Raw genomic sequence first — 18,466 nt, forward strand, 5'->3', positions numbered from 1 at the left:
TCTAGATAGAGCTACAGGAACTCAACACAGGGGCAAAAAGTATGCTTCTCCACATGGTAATATTAAAGCATTTGGAAAAAAAGAAAATATCCCTCGAGTGATGGCACCTTACTGAACAGTGGGCATGCCAGCTAGGAATATTACAGCAGAATATATTTGCATTTAAAGTAATCATTATCAACATTTTTTTACTGGGGATAAAATTTAGCATGTGATTATAATTGATTTAGGCAGTGATCAAAGCAAATTAATTAACCATGATATTCAGGGGTCAAAAATTTATAGTGAACAATCCAAGGGATACGGAAGAATAAGCATAAGCAGCAAGGAAGACAGACTTCTAAGTTACTGGAGTTTAACATACGTGTCACTTTAATATATGTAGTTAATATATGTTTAATTCATGCTGTCTATAGTCTTATAAAAATCAGGGTATGTCACAAATAGATGAGAGACACTAGGAATGAGCCATTGTTTTCTAGTTTCTTCCCCCTGGGCAATAACTGCTGTCCCCAAAACCAATTATGCATCTTACATTTGCCATAGTTACGTTGCACGATACCAGCTGCTGTCATTTCTGCAATAAAATAACTTGAGAGGTAGATGAGGAAAATGGCTTAAAATTGAGTATAATAGATGGAATATTTCCAGAGAGGTAGGATTTATCACTCCCTTTCTGCCTGTCAGGGTGGGAGAGACCTTGCTTGCTCACAGCAGCAGCACATGAGAAATGCATGCTTCAGACAGCTACAGAAATATTGCAGTCAGAAAGCAGAAAACAAGGGAGGAAAGGCTGAATTGACCTTGCATGTAGAAAATTGTCTCTCTGAAGTGCTAAGTATGAGACCTTCTCTCACTTCACAAGTTGCTTCAGCCAAGACACCAGCTTAGGCTACAGAAGACTGGCAGCTGATACACCCACCCTGGAGAAAACACTCCTGGTTTTATGGGTCACTTGTAATCCCTGGCTGACACCAGCGGGTCAAGCCTGCCACCGAAGGCCATACAGCCCATACAACCTCTCTTGCTGCATCTTGGTTAGCAAGGAGCCTCCTCTCTTTCCCATGGCATGAGAACACCACCAGGGAGGGGGCTCCCCAGGCTCCAGCAGCTGATGGGTGAAGCTGCAGCCGCAGCGCGGAGGGTGCACTGCAGTCCTGGGGAGAAGCCAGCACCACCTGCCCAAACTGGTGCAGCCCTGCCACCCCGACATACCCACACCATGGACAGGGATGAGGGTGGGGGGGCACTGGGATTTCATTTACTGCCTTCTTTCAATGCTTTCCACAGAGACCATGCATTCCCAGTAATGATTTTTTTTGGAAAACAGATGTATTTCTCATCATAAACAAATGCATGAACCAAATCTAATTGTCTCTCGTTTATCATCCTCGTTGGCCAGCTCTTTCCCAGGAGAGTGGTTATTTACAAAACTCTCCAAGTTTCCCTTCTAACTCATTTCATCATCCTTTTACGAAGAGTACTGAGATACGAAAAATCTGCAAAATTTGTCAGTGTTAAATGGCAGTGACAAAAGTGGGATTTGTTCAAAAGCAACGCTTTCTTGTCCTCACACTTTTGTCTGCCACCCTCCCACCCCAAATGCCTCTGTGCCTGTGAGTCACCTGAGACCTGTTTTCAAGGGTCCTGCCTGTGGCAGCTTCTACATCAGCATGATGCAACTGCATGCAGCACCCTGCAATTCTTATGCTACCCTATTTCCTTTGGATTATTTGGTGGAAAGTTGGGGTTGTGTGATTTGGCTTTTTGGGATTGTTTGGTTTTTTAATTAGGGTAGGGTTAATTTTATTTTATTTTATTTTATTTTATTTTATTTTATACTAGCGAAGAGGAGCAGAGGAAGTGCTGAGAAACAAGTGAAAGAATAGGAACTAGTGCTCAAATTGTGCCTTCTGCTATCATTTGTCTATTGATAGTTTCTTCAGAGCTCGGTTCTGACTGCAGGAGAAATGACTCACGTTTCAGTGGATTTGACCCATTTCCAAAAAGAAAGGCTAAAAGGAGGACATCTTGCTTCACAGGACCTAGCCTGCCTCTCAGATGCTTGTTTTACTGCCTACGGTCTCAAAAAAAGGAAACAGGACCCAGTCATGAGATCTACCTTTGACTGGTAGCCTGCTCTTATCAGGAATGCAGAAGCACTCCCACCCTGGAGTTTGGTTCTGCCTCACCTCCCAGGAGGCAACTCACATTTTTACTGACAGAGAGGAATGAAAGAAAACAGCAGGAGTATTTTTATTTTATTACACTCCAGGGGGTTTCCTTTTTCCACCCAGAACTGGTTGGCTCCTACTTTGTCAAAGAGCATGCTGGCCACAGTCATGTCCATGAGGGGGCTTTTGCCTTTTGCAAAGTCAAAGACCTGATAGAGGGCACATGAACCAACATGAGTGCTTGTGGAAATGATGGTTATTTTTGTAAGATAAAATAATAATAACATAAATACATGTATTACTGCTGATGTAAGATGACTTCTGTCAAAATCCTATTGCAGCAAATTGCAAAATATGCAGCCACAAGGTCTCTTATAATCTGGAGCAGAAAAGTGATGGGCAGCAGAAGAGGGACCCTGAAAGACAGAAAGAAGAGTACAAGCTCCTTCCAACACAGATTGTTTTAGAAATTTCCAGAGCACGACTACAGTGCTGAAATCCAGCCATTAGTCTGGCCCCAAAAAAATCAATTAAAGTATTGCCATTTAACTGAACAGGCCAGCTGGCTTAAAGCAATCTAGAGACAAACTGAGAGTAATCTCCTGCAAATCTGTTTGCTCCCAGGGCCAGAAGGAAAACTTGGTAGGCAGTGCCTAAAACCCTTCACCCTATTTCAGGCCTTTTTGCTCACTAGAGGAACATCACTGTATTACACGACCTAGTGCAGAAAGTCTTCCACCATATGAGCAGATAAATATTTTTAGCTAAAACATTATCCAGTCAACCTAAACCACTGTCTTGGATGCCTATACCACTGTCAGCATTTTGGAATGATGCTGCAGCCCATATTAGAATATCTGCTGTTGATGTGGCTTAAACCACAGGACATATTACAGAGGTAACTTAAAACACATTAAAGCAGCTTTAGATACTGTCTAGTGTTCAGCTACCTTTAGTAAGCCTACACTTTTGATCTGCCCTATTTGCTTGTCTCTTTACTTGAAGGAGTCCCCAGTGTTGCCACCCTCCTACTAAAGGGTAGAGGAGAACCTCTCATTGGGCAAGAAACATGCAGTGGGAAAGCCTATGCATGCAAATCTACCTGTACTTCCATCTCTGACCCTCTATGAGCCACTGGAGGCAAGAAGGGGCTCACAGGACCCCAATACAAGTGACATCTGATCACTCAGCCACACTGGTGATCCAGGAGCCACAAAAGCCTCTTCTGTTTCCCCCCACCAACATCAGGGTTCTGGTCCTGAAACTGCCCACCAGCAGAGCAGCCCACCTTGCCCAAGACCCCAAGGAGACATCTCAACAGAGCTGCCTTTGCCCTGGTTGGATGCTCTCCTCCTCCAGCTCTGCACTGAGAGCACTGAGCTCTGTGCGAACGGAGAAATATTTTTTATTCATAATTAGAGCAAAGCCTCCTAGAATAATCACAGAGTGCTAATGGCTTCAGGCAGCTTGGCAAAAGAAAAAATTAATTTGGGCTAATTTGTCAGACACCAGGGAAGTATGTAGTATGATGCACGTATCATTTACACAGCTTGCAATATCTCCAGTAAGTAGTTAGCAGGGCCGCTGAAGCAGGGGCCCCTCCTTCCTCAAGACACAGAATCTCACCAAAACAACAGAAAAAAATCAAGTACTGACTGAAAAATCAGCTACACATTGATATTTTCCACCTTAAAGGCAATTAAAACCTGAAAATTATACTGCCTTACAAGGACAGGTAACTATTTATTTTATTCCCTTTGCCAGTACAAAAATGATACTAATTCTGGGAAAATGGGCATCCAAAAGTCTAAATGAATAAGCAAAGTACCTGAAAATCAATAGAGTTGAACAGAACAGTCATTAGTATTAAAGTCTTGTTCAAACACTCGGCAGGGGACTGCACCAACATTTGCAGGCTCATAAAACTGAAGTGATCAATCAAATTACAAATGAAGGAAGCAAATATGAGGTAAACTGCATTTTATGCATCTGTGTCTCTGATTGTATATTAATTTTTTTCACCCATAATTCATCTTTACTCAGTCTGACTTGTCACAGTTACTGTGGGCAATTTATCAACCACTTGAGCATGAACTTGAAGCACTGCTCTTCTCCTCCCATCTCCTCATACTGTCTCAGGGCACCAGGAGAGCCAAAAAAAAGGGCACAGTCAGTGTAAAAGAATTGGTTTTGTCGGCACAGTTCCCTTATTCCCCGATGAGAAACAAATACACCTTGACAGAAAGGGATCTAACTACCACTTGGAAGGGGAGAGGGTTTGCATGAGCCACTCACTTGGAAGGATATTCTCCAGGCCAAGCAAACAAGAGTCCAAATTTTGTTTTAAAAAGCCAACCAGAAACCCAACATGTTGAGTTATTTTCCTTGCAGAAAGTGCACTCACTGAAGCTGTCACTGGAAGGAGTCAACACCTCAGTGCTACACTTGCTCTGGGAGATGGGTAAGAGCTAACCAAAGGTCCTTTCCCTTCTGGTTGATTGACAAAGAATTGTGAGACAGGTGTTCTAACTTCTTCATGGAAGTCACCTTGATTTAAACAGCCCCTCTCTCCAGGCTTGTTAGCCTGGCTCACTATGCGGCCATGGAGACTCCATCCCTCTCTTTAAGTGTGGTTCATTGTCTGCATCTTTCACTTCAAGAGGCACCTTGCACTTCTGACATTCAGTTTAAGATGTGGGATTTCTCATGGAATCTGCTTGATGAAGTTTGGGTAATATCCTGTTTGAGTCGAGTGAGTGTGGACCCTCTGCTGTTTCCAGTCTTCTTTCGCCCCTGCCTGGTTGAACACCCATATATCTCTATGTTGGCATATCATGGAGCATAGTAGTCATATGGGATGCACACCTGCTATAAAACAAATGTTACTGCTGTTCTTGGAAGGCAAGTGTTTCTCCAGATCTTAATACTGCCAGAACTAAACCCATCATGGAGAGGAACCACAGCTCATCGAAGCCCATAAAAAGACACTGACTGATTTCAATAACTGTTGGATTAGACCCTGTGTGAAACATCAAACAAACAAACCTTTAGGAATCAAACATGCCTTTCTCCATCCAGATGCAGGGAAAAAGATTTACGAAAATAGATACCTAAGTGAGTGGCTTGCTTTCCAACACTGCCAAACAACCACCATCACTTGCAGGTTTTAGTGTGACCGGACATGCATGATAACTGGGAAGAAAAGAATTCTGCAAACAAAAGAATCCCGCAAACAAAAGAATCCCAAAACAAACAGTATATGTTTAGACACCTATGCAGATATGTATGCGTACGAGCGTAGCAAAGCAAGTAACTGTACATCAAAGAAGCGGTGGTAACTAAATATGTTTCCAGCCTGAGGCAAAAGATTATGCACATTAGCTTAAACCTCTTGCACTGCACACTACTCCAAGTCTAATAGCCCTGCATTTGCAGCAGGTAACTTGTGCCTACACAGGCTGTCACTGCAGATCAGGCAATGTGGAGATCACTTGTCATGCTGTGGTAATGCAGTGGTATATATGAATCTCAGCTGAGTATTTGGTTTAGGGTTATTTTACTGCTTAACAATGAAGTCCAGAGAAAGAGATATTTTATTTTCTCTACTCTTCTTCTCTGATTCAGACTGGTACAAGAGAATTTGGCCTTGTGGCTCTCATGCTACAACAATCCTGTTGAGGATAGTCCACACCACTAATGCATGTTTTGTATTTTTCATTCTAAAAGTGTTCACATTCAAAATGTTGAAGTTTATTTCCTAGACAATGCACGTGCAGTGGAAGCCTCTGAACTGTTCAGTTTAAGCTTAAAAGATGTTCCACAATCAGTAGTTTTAAAAAAAGTGGGAAACCAACTCACCTTTGGAGGAGGATAGAGATGACAAAGCGGTTGTCCTGGATCCTGTTTACACAGCTTCAAGGAATGGCAAACCACATCAGCATTCATTTCCCTGGCTATGCTGAAGGAAATGGTGCATAAAGAAAGACTATTATGTTCTTCTGGGTGCTTGAAAGTAGAAGCTATTTCCCTGGGAAGCCAGATCTCCCCAACACCACACAATAATCTCAGCTCACTTCACTGTGGCCCATAATCACTGCTCAGCACAGTGTTGGGCTCTAATGATTTTCTGCCATGACATCCTACTCAGCATTTAAAATTGGATCCCAGGACTATGGAAAAACACTATGCTTTATATGCAGCACCTGAATCACATATATTGTGACTGTTCTAGTTTTTAAATCAATCATAAGTCTGACAAAGACTTAAAGGTTAAAGTTAATGCATACGGAATTTGGTACATATGAATGTTCAGTCATTAACTCCACAAAATAACGAGAAATCCTTCAAAGATCCTTAACCTTTAATCACCAAGCACGAGTGCTAGGATTTTTTCTTTCTTTTTGGGACGCATCTCTGGGCTAATCAGGAATTAAATGAAAATGTTTGATTATAGCACTTCTTAGTCCTGTAAACACTTTGCAGTCCCTTGGTTAGTTTTAAAAACAAAAATAAAAGCCCTAAGGAGGAGGAAGGTCTAGCAAAAGCTTGGTTAATTAAACTAAGAACTTTCAAAGACGAATAAAATGACCTACATTTTATTTTTTTAATCACTTACATTAAATAGTAGGCTTCCCCAAGAGTGTGAATCAAGGTCAGGGCTGAGAGCATGTAAGGGCTGATAATTAGAAAGTCTGATTAAAGGTAGAATGGAAAGCAAGAGCCAAGCAACATCAGCTTGGTTCTATAGAACCTGTCTCACACACAGAGGTTATTCAAATTCCTCCCTCAGCCAAATGAGCTGAATTTCAAAAGATAATTACATCAGGTGGGCCTGAGCTGAGATTTAAATGGAATATCAAAATGGTTACTGGTGGCAGCCTGTGTTTATTCACTCAGGAATAACTGTGCCAAATGCCAAAGCAGAATCACTCTGAAGCACCTCTGCTTTTTTAATAATAATAATAATAATAATAATAATAATAATAATGTGATTTTAGGAGTGAAATCCCTGCACTTCAATCTGACAGCACATCTGTACATGTCAAGAACAAACTAAGCAAAAATCTGAGAGGACACAGTGATACTTACAGTTCAGCTATGTGTGATCCATAAAGTTCAGCAAGGAAGTAACAGAAACCTTGCAGTTTTTCTAGAAAACATAATTTTTTTGAAGTAGTTGAGCATAGTGAAACTGGTTTTGTAGCAGTCAAAATGCAGCAGCAGTTGATTCATTAAGGTGAATGCTGATCTACTTCAGAGGAAGGCATGTGACTCTGTGACCTCAGTGTAGCACTAAAAAACGGAAAACCTGAATTTCTAACCTTGCCTAAAACCCTTCTCTCGCTTTAGGCAAGCCACATGATAAAGACTAGAATAGAGAATCAGCATTTGTTAAATGTTCTGAGTGTGGCATCATGGAAAAGTCAAAATAAATAATGCATGCCACAGCATCTCCTAAGAAGTTTAAACAAACAGCTCAGTAAGTTTGCAAGAAGAAAGAAAACAAATACGTAAATCAAAGAGCAGAGAGTGATGTTGGGCTAGAACTGCCTGGGAGCTTCTGGATTTGAGAAAATATGTTTTGCGTAGAGCAGGAGTTGTGCAAGAGTAACTGCATCCAAAGAAATATTTGATGCTTTTTGTTTGGCTTCCTTTCACAGCCTGCAGACACGTGCCTTTTTGGGATGCTGTTAGTTGATTTTCTTTTGTCTGGGTGAAGCACACCCTCCATAAGACAGTTCATTAGTGATTTCTTTAAGGCACCATTATAAAAAAAGGTGGTTCCTGCACCTGAGCAAAGACACTGTGGGAGAGATTGGGGTTTGAATCAAAAAAGGGCATGATGGTAGCACTGGTCTGACAGTTCCCATGAAGGAAAACTCCCTGTTTCTTGGCCTGAACAGGCTAGAGATGGTTAACTATGCAAAGGAGATGTCAGCCTTGTTTCGGCAGGGTTAGTGTTGTGAAATGTCAAAAGATGCAGGTTCACATAAGTGCTGTGACAATAAACTTGCAGCTCCTCAAATTCCTGAGAGTTGTCATTTTCTCTTGGACCTCCATTACTCAGACAGACTTGGGGAAGAAAGCACAGTGTCCTCATCTTTCCCAAAGAAAAGCCATAGCAACCCCCAACTTCCCTCCAGCTTTGGGCTATATATTCAATTTTAACCAGCTGGACATGGCCAGGGCTGGGGGTCTGCTGCATACAAGGAGGGTAGGTTTGCTCCGAGGAGGGTACAAAACCTTGTGGCAGTGACTCCACTGGTGGGCATGGATGTGCTCTTTCTCCCACAGCTGCTCTCCTGCCAGGACTGCAAGCACCCTGACTGGCAACCTGTGACTGCAAAAGGAGGACTGGGGCCAGAAAGGCATACCAGGGAACAAAGAGATAATTTTCCCAACACCCTCCTACTCATATGGTGTTGCAGGCAGCTTCTGTAACTATGATAGCTGATTTTTCTTATCCCATGACAGGTGTTTTATTTCAATCAAGTTATTAGCTTCATTTCTTTGTCTCCTTTGTCACATAACTTCTCTCTATTGGCTCTTTAGAAGCAATCTGCAAGTAAGAATTGGTCTCCTGGCTAGAATTAGATTTTTTTCTTGTTCATCTAAAAGGACATCGGAGTCATCAATAACCCTGAGTTTGGTATCACAGCTGATTAGAACACCCTCTGATGAGGCTTGCCAGTGAGGCACCTGGCTTCCTATAGTAGCCTGCAGGCAAAGGTGGCTGGCTTCCCCAACACCTCCCTGACGCATCACAGATGATGGTCTCCTCGTGATTTTCCTAGACCAGCTGGTTTCTGGCCCTGGAAGAGCCAGCTGGCTGCTGTAACCTGTACTGGTGCCTCTGAGAAGAGAAGAATTTGGTTGCCCGCCAGGTCTGGGGAGCTGATGTAGGGGTTTTGCTGGTCACACTGATTTCTAAGTGCTGGTTTCCTTATGCGCATAGGAAGCTTGACATGTAACTACTACCATGGCATAACAAATGATGGGAGGTAAAAAGAATAGTAATAATGTTAGATTGTAGTTGAGCACATAGAGTCCTCTTGGAAGATTCAGATGCCATTCAGGCTTTAGCTTCCAGCAAAACAGACCAAAGCCACAGGCAGTCTTTACAGGACTCGCCCTAGGAGCCAGCCTGCATTCATGTGTTAACAGAGGTCCAGCTCTGATAAAACACTAAAACAGAGGACATTGCAGAGAGGAATCTGTGAGGAAGAACCTGTGTAAGTCAGAAGGGAGGGGAAAAGAGAGAGAGAAAAAGTGATGAATAACTGTGAATGTTCAGGGGCAAGAAAATGATGCCTCAGAGCTTTTTGGATTTTTTTACTTTTGTAGATTTTAGAAGTACTTGTGAAGTAAATGTAGATTTTAATGTCACTGCATTATATCCCTTACCCTGTAGCATAATAGTTACACATACCCAACATTGTAACCCCATTTCATATCAATCCCTCTAAATTCTGTTAACATGTTTAGTCTTCTTTTCAAGGTAGAATTGTAGAGAAGCACCCTAGGCCTGGGCCAGAAGATATCACACAGACGCAATGACCTTCAAGCCCAGAATTTTGGAGGAGCTCCAAGGACTTCACATGCTGTGAAGAAGATGAAGATGATGCAGAAGGGGTCCCAAATGCCCTCAGACCTAATTCCCGAAGGGGTGTGTCGGTGGGCAGAACTGGGCAGAACCAGGAGTGGACAGATCTGGGATTGAATGGACCTTATTATAAAATTATACAACCACTGCCTGGGTGTGGGCATGTCACATGTATTCCCCTGGCCTGAGGCTCACTCTTTTTATCTTATCTTACACACTAAATTGGCCTGGAGTCTTTTTCTCCACAGTCTCTTAAGGCAAAAAAAGAGCTTAAACCAAATTAAATGCTGGAAAATTTAGAGAAAATATAGAGTGTACTTGCTTTTGCCCTGTTTCAGGTAAAAGAGATCCCCTAAATTGCCTTATTCTTACATAAGAACAATCTGGAAGGTTTTCCTCTATATCTTGATAGTCCTAGAAACATGGATTCTGGCTGAATCCCAGAGGATAAATATTTGCAAGAAAGATGCTGTTATCATGTTGCCATTTGCACTTGAGCTCTAAGGTGTTTTCACAGCAGTGAAAACAGACATAGAGCATGACTCAGAGCCAATGGTGAAGGCAAAGGGTATCAAAGCACATTTCAGGTATCAGGCATCTCAGTTTCATCAGGCAGTCAGTCAGTATCCAGGTAAACATATATTCTTGCTAACATCTCTTAACACCGTAAATACTGCCCATTCTTCCAGACCTGGCCTTTCTGTCTGCTCAAGAACCTTCTTCACTAGTGACATTACTAGTCTTATTTTCATAGTTTTATTGGCCACATTGCTTGAATCATACATATTGCAAATATTTCCATACAAATGAGGATGTGGTTCTGTTTTCTACATAGCCTAGGGGATTAAGTGGGATTGACAGGTGCTGAAAATTTTTCTATCTTTTTTTCTGTTTTTTGTTCTTGAACATCATATAACTTTACTGAAGGCTTGTAATCAGAATTATAGGAGGTCCTTAAAAAAAACCCACATGAATTCTTATTCCCTTTTTGGCCCTAGGAAAAACCCCACTGCCATTAATTTGTTGTTGTTATTCTTGCAATCGGTTATAGGCATGTGCATAATTATGAAATTGTTTCTACAAGTGAAATGCATGACCTGCTTTAGTAGGTTTGCTCCTCATGAGCATCCAAAGCTTTTCTACTGTTTCAAGCAGCAAGAAAAAGCTGTTGATTCCTGCTGGCCCCCAGTGTTCACCCCCCAGGAGAGGATAAAGTGGGTTACACTTGTAGCTCCCACACAGTCTATAGGATTTTTCATTCCTTTCAAGTTCAGGGTCAGTTATTTTCTATTGGGTGTATCCATGCATCTCATAGAAGGTAACTGGATTATACAGATTCAACTAAAGGGATAATAGGATTTTATGTGTGTAAAGAATGGCAGCTGAAAAGAAATATCTTGATATGTCAGCAGAACAAGGTCCACTGAGTGGACACAGAGCTAGTATGTCATAATTTAAAGGAGAAAATTGTATTTTAATAGCAGGATTAGTGTTTGTAATTGTAACTTCATGGTTATGTGCCTGTAATTTAAAACACTGGGGATATGACTTATGGAATAGAAATCAGATAAGCGTCATTCTATCAATGAATGAATCCTAGCAATTAGCTCCCTGCCCCATTCTGCATCAGGAAATCCTCTCTTGGAAAGGAGGAAATTAATATTCTACACATATCTTCTGTAAAACTAGGGTTTATGGAGCAAGATGGTTTCTCAAAGATATAATTCGTGAAGTCTTATAAAAATTACTTTTTAATGAAGAATCCTAAGCCATCTTTTTTACATTCATAATGTTAAAAAGATATCATGAATGTGAGATTTAGTTACTTAAATAGTTGTAGGATTGATCTGTGAGGCACAAAGCTATTGTGGCATTCAAACTGCTCTCTATTTAGAGGTGTGCATGTGGACAGCTAAGCACCTTTGGGCAGATAAAATAAGGGGCAGAAAAAGGGGACTCTTACATATAATCATATGGAATAGCTATTGCTTTTGAAATTTGTATCACCAGTTACATTTCAATAGCTTTTCTGCGCATACCAAATCCTCACATCACACCTGTCAACCTCATCTCTTTTTTAAAATTTTACAATAGCAGCTTCCTATATCCACTGAAAACATTTTCAGCTCCACAGTTGCTATGAAGACCCTTATCAATAAGAGGAGTAGTTGGGCATACAGTGAATCTATTCTTCAGCAGCTAACAAAGAGACAAAGGGGAGAAAAAAAAAGGAAAGGGATCTGCATATGTTGGTGCTCAGGTATGTGTGGGCTTAATACAGCCCCATACACTCTAACTTTGGGACAAAATCCCAGCCCCGAAACCAAGCGAAGTCACACCACTGACTGTCCCGTAAATAGCAACTTTCTATCTCCTAGCTACATACATTTGAGATGCTGCATGAGAAGTGGATAATGTTTTTTCAGACTTCACATGAGAATTTTTAATTAACAGAGAAATACAGCAGCACCAGCATAACATATGGTACATTACTTGGTACTTACCAGGTATGTAGTTGCACAGTCTCTCCACGGCTGCCTTTACTGTGCTGTTGTGCCATTGTGCAAGTTGTTCAATTACAGACACCACAAGCACGCATCCTTCAAACAAACAAACAAAAAGAGTGAATACGGTTGTCTGTGAAGTGTGATGAAGTGCCCTGTGCCACAGAAATATTTCAGGCATCGTTGGGCATTTCATTTCTTGAGATGCTCCACGGCAGATAAGTGTTCAAGAAGAAAAAATGTCTGTGAATTTCTGTCTTAATTCAAACCCTGTAAGTTATTATAGGGAGAGTGTGGATGCCAGGGGAACACATAGAACAGCCCGACTTTTACTCTATGGTTCTCCTGGAAAAATTACCCCATTATTTCAAGGCTGAAAATCAAGGAGTCAGGGGGATAGCCACTGTTACAACTGCCTGCTTGGCTACCTGTTTTCTCATTATTTCTCACAAGACAAAAGTTACAGGTCTATACTTGATAGGACTTTCATACCTCTCCACACAAGCCACACAGAGAGATACCAAACCTGGAAAACAAACGGTTGTGACAACCTACAGAAGAGACATCACACCGCAGATGTGTGTACTGACCATGACCAAAGCATCCATGACATCATTTCTTCACAGACTTTACTCTGAAGCTCAGCAGTGCTCAGCACACACAGAGGGTTGCTGGTCCCATTTGTTAAAGACAAAATGTCTTCAGAGTTCATTCTGTGGTTGGAAAGAAACCACTTCCTTTGACCTATAAAACTTGTTATTTCTCATCACTAATCTGGGTGTGAACAAGGCTACAGCCTAGTTGCTTCTTGGACTTGCTATGGCTGAGACTCACAAAATTGTACACTAGTGAAGCATTTCTTGAGATGTGCAGCACTTTTCCTGCTGTTTTGGGGATAAGTAGGTTCAATGTGATCCCCACTCAACAGTCATTCAAAATCCACATTAAAAGCATTCATTCCAAGTCAATTTTAAATTGCTGTAGGTCAGCATTGTGCTTTCTCTGCAGTGGCTTCACTGTTTTATGAAGAATACAGCTTTGGTGATGCAAAGTCTTCCCACTGTAGTCAGACCTGGCAGCCAGAGTGAAGTCCCTGCCTAGACTCAGAGCCTGAAAGGAGAAAGAAAGGAGGGTATCCCAGGCAGACAGTAGACAAGGAGCCAGGATACCAGTTTCCATCAGCCTGGATAAAGATTTCTCTTTGAGATCTCTGTAGCTGAACCCTATTTCCTCTCCTCTGCAAGAAATCCAAGCTCTCAGACTTGCTCTGACACAGTCTAGAAATGGAGGTGAGCTGCAGCAATTTGATGTAGCTGCAGATTCACCTTTTTCTAAAGCTCAAGAGCTTTAATGTTCAGGTTTTCAGACTGGCACAACTCTTCAAAGTGAGCTTTAAATTCCACCCAAGCACCTATGTGCTATTAAATCAAAGTGCTGTTTTTCAACATAAATAACTTTGATGCTTCTATGGATCAAGTAGCAAGTAAAAGAGGAGGTAGTACAATTGGAACTCGCTGTAAGGCCAGTATTTTGAGTCTTCTATTACTTCTTCTACCCCAAATACAGTAATCCAGTGGAAATTACAGTGAACTTGTCACCTCTTTTGCACGGATAAAAGCCCACTTCTCCATACTTATTAAATAAAATGCTCACTCAAGAGATCTTCTGCAGAATGATTTATAAAGCATGCTAAGAGCCATTACCTCCAGTCAGACTAAAAGGATTGGAGATTAAATGGAGACAGATACTACCAAGGAAAAAACCTAAAGCAGGACATTCTTCCCTCTCCCCCTCCCTGTTTCCCCTATCCTTCCAAATAGCCAGAGGCTAGCTAGCCCAAGGAATTAACAGCTCATTAAAAACACAATAGCTCGTAAAGAAAAAAAAAGAGTAGAATAATAAAGACACAAACTAAAGTAGAATAATAAAGACACAAACTAAAGTAAAGGGGACATCCAAGATGAAGGATAAAGCATGCTCTGGACTTGGGCTCAAAGAACACACTAGGGCCTTCTGAATCAGATTTAACCACTAGCAGGTGCCTTAGAACAGCCTTATCATAGAATCACAAAGTGTTTTGGGCTGGGTTGGACCTTCAAAATGCATCTAGTCCAAACCCTGCAATGAGCAGGAATACCTTCAACTACACTAAGTGGCTCAGAGTCCCATTCAACCTGACTTTGAATGTTGTCAGGACTGGGGCATCCATCACCTCTCTGGGTAACCTGTGTCAGTGTTTTATCACCCTCATTGTGAAAAACTCCTTCCTTATATCTAATCTAACCAAAATCTCTTTTAGTTTAAAACCATTACCCCAGACAGAAAACAGACCCTGGGTCCTTTCCCAGGGTAGCATGGGCATAGCCATGCCGGACTGATCCATCCTTTAGCACAGAGATGGCAGTGCACATCCTCAAGACACACTGTAACACATCTAAAAGGCATTACATAGCTTAGTTCTTATAAAACTATATTATTAACATACATGTGCAACCTACAGACAACAAAAACTACCCTTGCCCTGACTTCTGTGTTTTATTTATGAGGATAGAGGCTCAGAAAACCACCTAAATGATGACTTAACCACAAAAACACACATTCTTTCTGTGCCTTCCTTTCTACTCACACCGAGGTCAGGTGTTCATCTAACAATCTTGATGTCTAGAAGTCAAAAAGACAAAAAGGAGTCCAAGAAGAAAGACAGGAAAGAGCTAGCCCTCTGATATTTTCCAAGGTGCACAGCTTTTGTTGTTTTCTCATTCTTTTGCACCACGAGCTTGAGGAATCTACAGAATCATAGAATTGTTTAGGTTGGAGCTGACAATCTCACCTACTGCAGCAGAGAGAAGTGTCTCTCATTTTGCCTGTGCTGTGTAATGCAGTACTCCTGCACTTGCATTCAGGGTCTGCAGAAAAAGGGGTTTATGGACAAACAGCTCAACATCCAAAGAGTTGGGCTGAGGATAAAAATACCCTTGGTGTTTCCATTTTCTGTGCTATACAAGAAGACACTGAAGATGTGAGTTTCTATCTCATGTTTGTCAAAGTACCACAGAGGGAGTGAGAAACAAAAAAGCTATTTTTGGTTCAGCTCTGCCAAACAGAAATAGAATTCTTAATCACAAACACAATCATGTGGGTAACACTACTCAAGGAGCAGTCTCCTGGCAATTAAATGAAAATTTTTCATATTGATTAAGTCAGATAGACACCTTTGTGTCTATTGAACCAGGCCTGAAGGGAGATCTGCTTCACAAGAGGATTAATGGAGCCATCACTGAATTTGTGCAGTACTTAATGCAGTACCTCAGGCTACTAGAAGCTATATGAATATAAATAATAATAATAATAGCCTGACTACTAGGGAAAAACTCACAGAGCTGAACTTCAGAATGTTTGCTCTCATAAACTCATTTTCACTATCACAGAGAGGATGTTTCTGTTCACACTGTTATACCCTCCCCACCTAGGCACCCACAGACCACACCTTGATTATTCAAATGCTCTCCCAGTCAAATGCATTTATTCCAGACAAAACTGATAAAGAAAGTCTTGACTGATTTTAAAAAGGGTCTGCAGTTCTAGTTGGGACATCATCAGACACCGTGGCTGAAGTCTCTGGACCTGAATTTGGGTAGTCCTCCTGCCCTCTGATGGGAAAGGTGCTCCCCAGGAACACATACCACCAACACAAGCCATTGGCTCATCTGCTCTGTTTTCCCTATTGACCAGGTCTTTTATTGACTCCCCCTGGTCCACCTCTCTTTACTCCTTGTGGTCTGCTGACACCTCTTATCACCTTGCCATGAGCTCTGCCAAAGACCTTCTTTTAGAGTGATATCATTAGGAGAAGCTTTTGGGTTGGAGATTGTAAATTACTTGGGGAAAAAGACTGAACTCTGTGCAGGAGGAATGTCTAGGGGTCACTATGGTCTGGGGAGCTTAACCCACCTAGACTCCCCATTTTTTTTTTTTTTGTAAAAACATGCCCCACCAGTAATTCAGATTTATCCTTTGAGAGAACCTATCTCTGGTGCTGGGCTAAACTTCAAGAGGTTAGTGTTTATAAATTCAAGATAATCCAGACTATCCTCACTCCCACTACAAACCTACTCTCCTTTTAATCCAATATATTATCTTCCTCTGAATTTAGTGTCAGGAAAAGAAATGCTAACCAATTATCCTAGCCTTTAATGGGTCTTAATTTTGCTGGCCAAAAATGGAAAATAATTAGTTAGCTAAAAAGGGCAAGGGGAAATCAGATGTCTTCGATTGTAGAAATCTCACTGATTTAATTACTTATGATATGTGCACTAATACAAACTTCTAAGTATTCTGGCATCAGTAGAAAAGTATGTCCTGATCTGGCCAGTCATTAGCAACTATTGCTTGCTTTTAATTTACTTGCTATTTAGATGTGATTTATTTCTCATCATGAGCTGGGTGCATATAAGCCAATGTAAACAGGCTTTATCATTAAAAAAGCTCTAAATTTTTTTTATAGTTGCACATGATTTTCTTTAGAAACAAGTTTCAATAAATTGACTCTGCTATCTCTCTTCAATAATAGGTTTCAATATCCTGACAGGCTGAAGAATGTTTTCTCTGGAAGAACTTCATTGGCATTATAATACCTACCAGCCATTAGAAACTAGACTCTGGTATTAATAAAATGCCTGTCTCTTTTAGCAATAGTTTGTGCCATCTGCTATTAATTTCTGAAGAGATAAGACAAGTCCATAACCATTTTGCTCAGCAGCAGCAAGGTGAAAACTCACACATCTCACACTCATACATCTCTCCATATATTTGAAAGTAGTGTGTAATAATAAAATGACATTTCCAATAAGCTCAGGGAAAAAAAAAATCATACCCCAATAATAAAATCAAAGCTAGAGAAATTAATTTCTTAGCTGTGAAGCCTCTAGCAGTTTGAGCAGACTATTTAACTTAATCCACTTCTGCTGCACAAGTTTGAAAGGCTCTATAATTAGAATTATACCTAGGGATGTCAAAAAGTGTCTGGATAGTGTAAGCTGCCTCTCTAAGTTTCAGATTTGTAGGTCTATTTGTCTGAGTAAACTCTGTTAAATTGGATTTCTGGCACCTGACACATCCTCCTTTGCCATCCTTTGCTCACATTTCTGAGTACTGGACTTCTTTCTCACCTGTCCAGCCATATCACTGTTCCTTAGCCATAAATTAAATGTACCCACAGAGCAAAAGGAGGATATAAGTCCACAAAAGCAGCCTTGAACACAAATAGCTCTCTGCAAATCCTGCCAGCCAGCTCACTCCCAGTGAAGCAGGAGCTGGAGCCTTGCTTGGTGAAGCAACAAACCTTTGCCTCAAAAATCTGTCTGCAGCAGCAAGCCTCTGTGTAAATGAACCCATCTATCACGTTCCTGGCTTTATATAGAAGATGAAGGCTTTCCCAAAACACAGTCTATGCTTCTTCCATTTATAGACGATCCTAAGCTCCAAACCGTCTCGAAGCCTACAGGTGAGGAGAGCCTGTCTACAAAAGGCAATATTGCTACTCCTCATGCAGATGCTGTTATACAGGTATAAAATCCCATCTTTCCAAATTCATGTAATCCAGTTCCAGTTCAACCTGGAACAGGACATTCCTGTTTGAAATAAGAGCATTCACATGGGGAGCTAATAAGAAGTAAGGTTTCTCTCCTCTGATATGGGGACATCCATGTGGGTATTTTTGATGCAGGCAGACCACACAAAGTTACAATACAGGAATGCTTTCTTTTTCATAGAATTATAGAATGGTTTGGGTTGGAAGGGACCTCAAAGATCATCTAGTTACCCATCCCATGGGTAAGGACATCTTCCACTAGACCAGGTTGCTCAAAGCCCCATCCAGCCTGACCTTTAACAGTGCCAGGGTTGGGACATCCACAGCTTCTCTGGGCAACTTGTTCCAGCATTTCACTCATTAGATATTCCTTTCCTAATAGTTCCCGATACCCATTTTGCCTTCTTGCACTGCTTCTCAGCACTGAGCTGATATTTTCAAAGAACAGCCCTTTATAACCTCAAGATTTCACTCCAGCATGGAAATATTCAGCTCAAATGACTTAACTGTATATGCAAAGTCAGGACAGTTTTCTTACAGCCAGAAGATTTGTTTCTTTGAAAGGTAATTTAGAAATGGATCTGAGTGATAAAGT

The 18,466-nt window shown here is 41.2% G+C and overlaps 1 protein-coding gene across 1 annotated transcript in view; it reads right to left on the reverse strand.

The window, feature by feature from the left end:
* Positions 1 to 18,466, reverse strand: part of AOAH (acyloxyacyl hydrolase) — an 83,031-nt gene that overhangs the window by 56,132 nt on the left and 8,433 nt on the right. The window contains 3 exon segments of the mRNA XM_027675680.1: positions 6,033 to 6,132; positions 7,263 to 7,323; positions 12,282 to 12,377. Of these exon segments, the coding sequence (XP_027531481.1) occupies positions 6,033 to 6,132; positions 7,263 to 7,323; positions 12,282 to 12,377 (257 nt within the window).

Source organism: Neopelma chrysocephalum, unplaced genomic scaffold (assembly GCF_003984885.1).
Source record: "Neopelma chrysocephalum unplaced genomic scaffold, ASM398488v2 Primary Assembly neopelma1_26, whole genome shotgun sequence".
NCBI classification, from domain to species: Eukaryota; Metazoa; Chordata; class Aves; order Passeriformes; family Pipridae; genus Neopelma; species Neopelma chrysocephalum.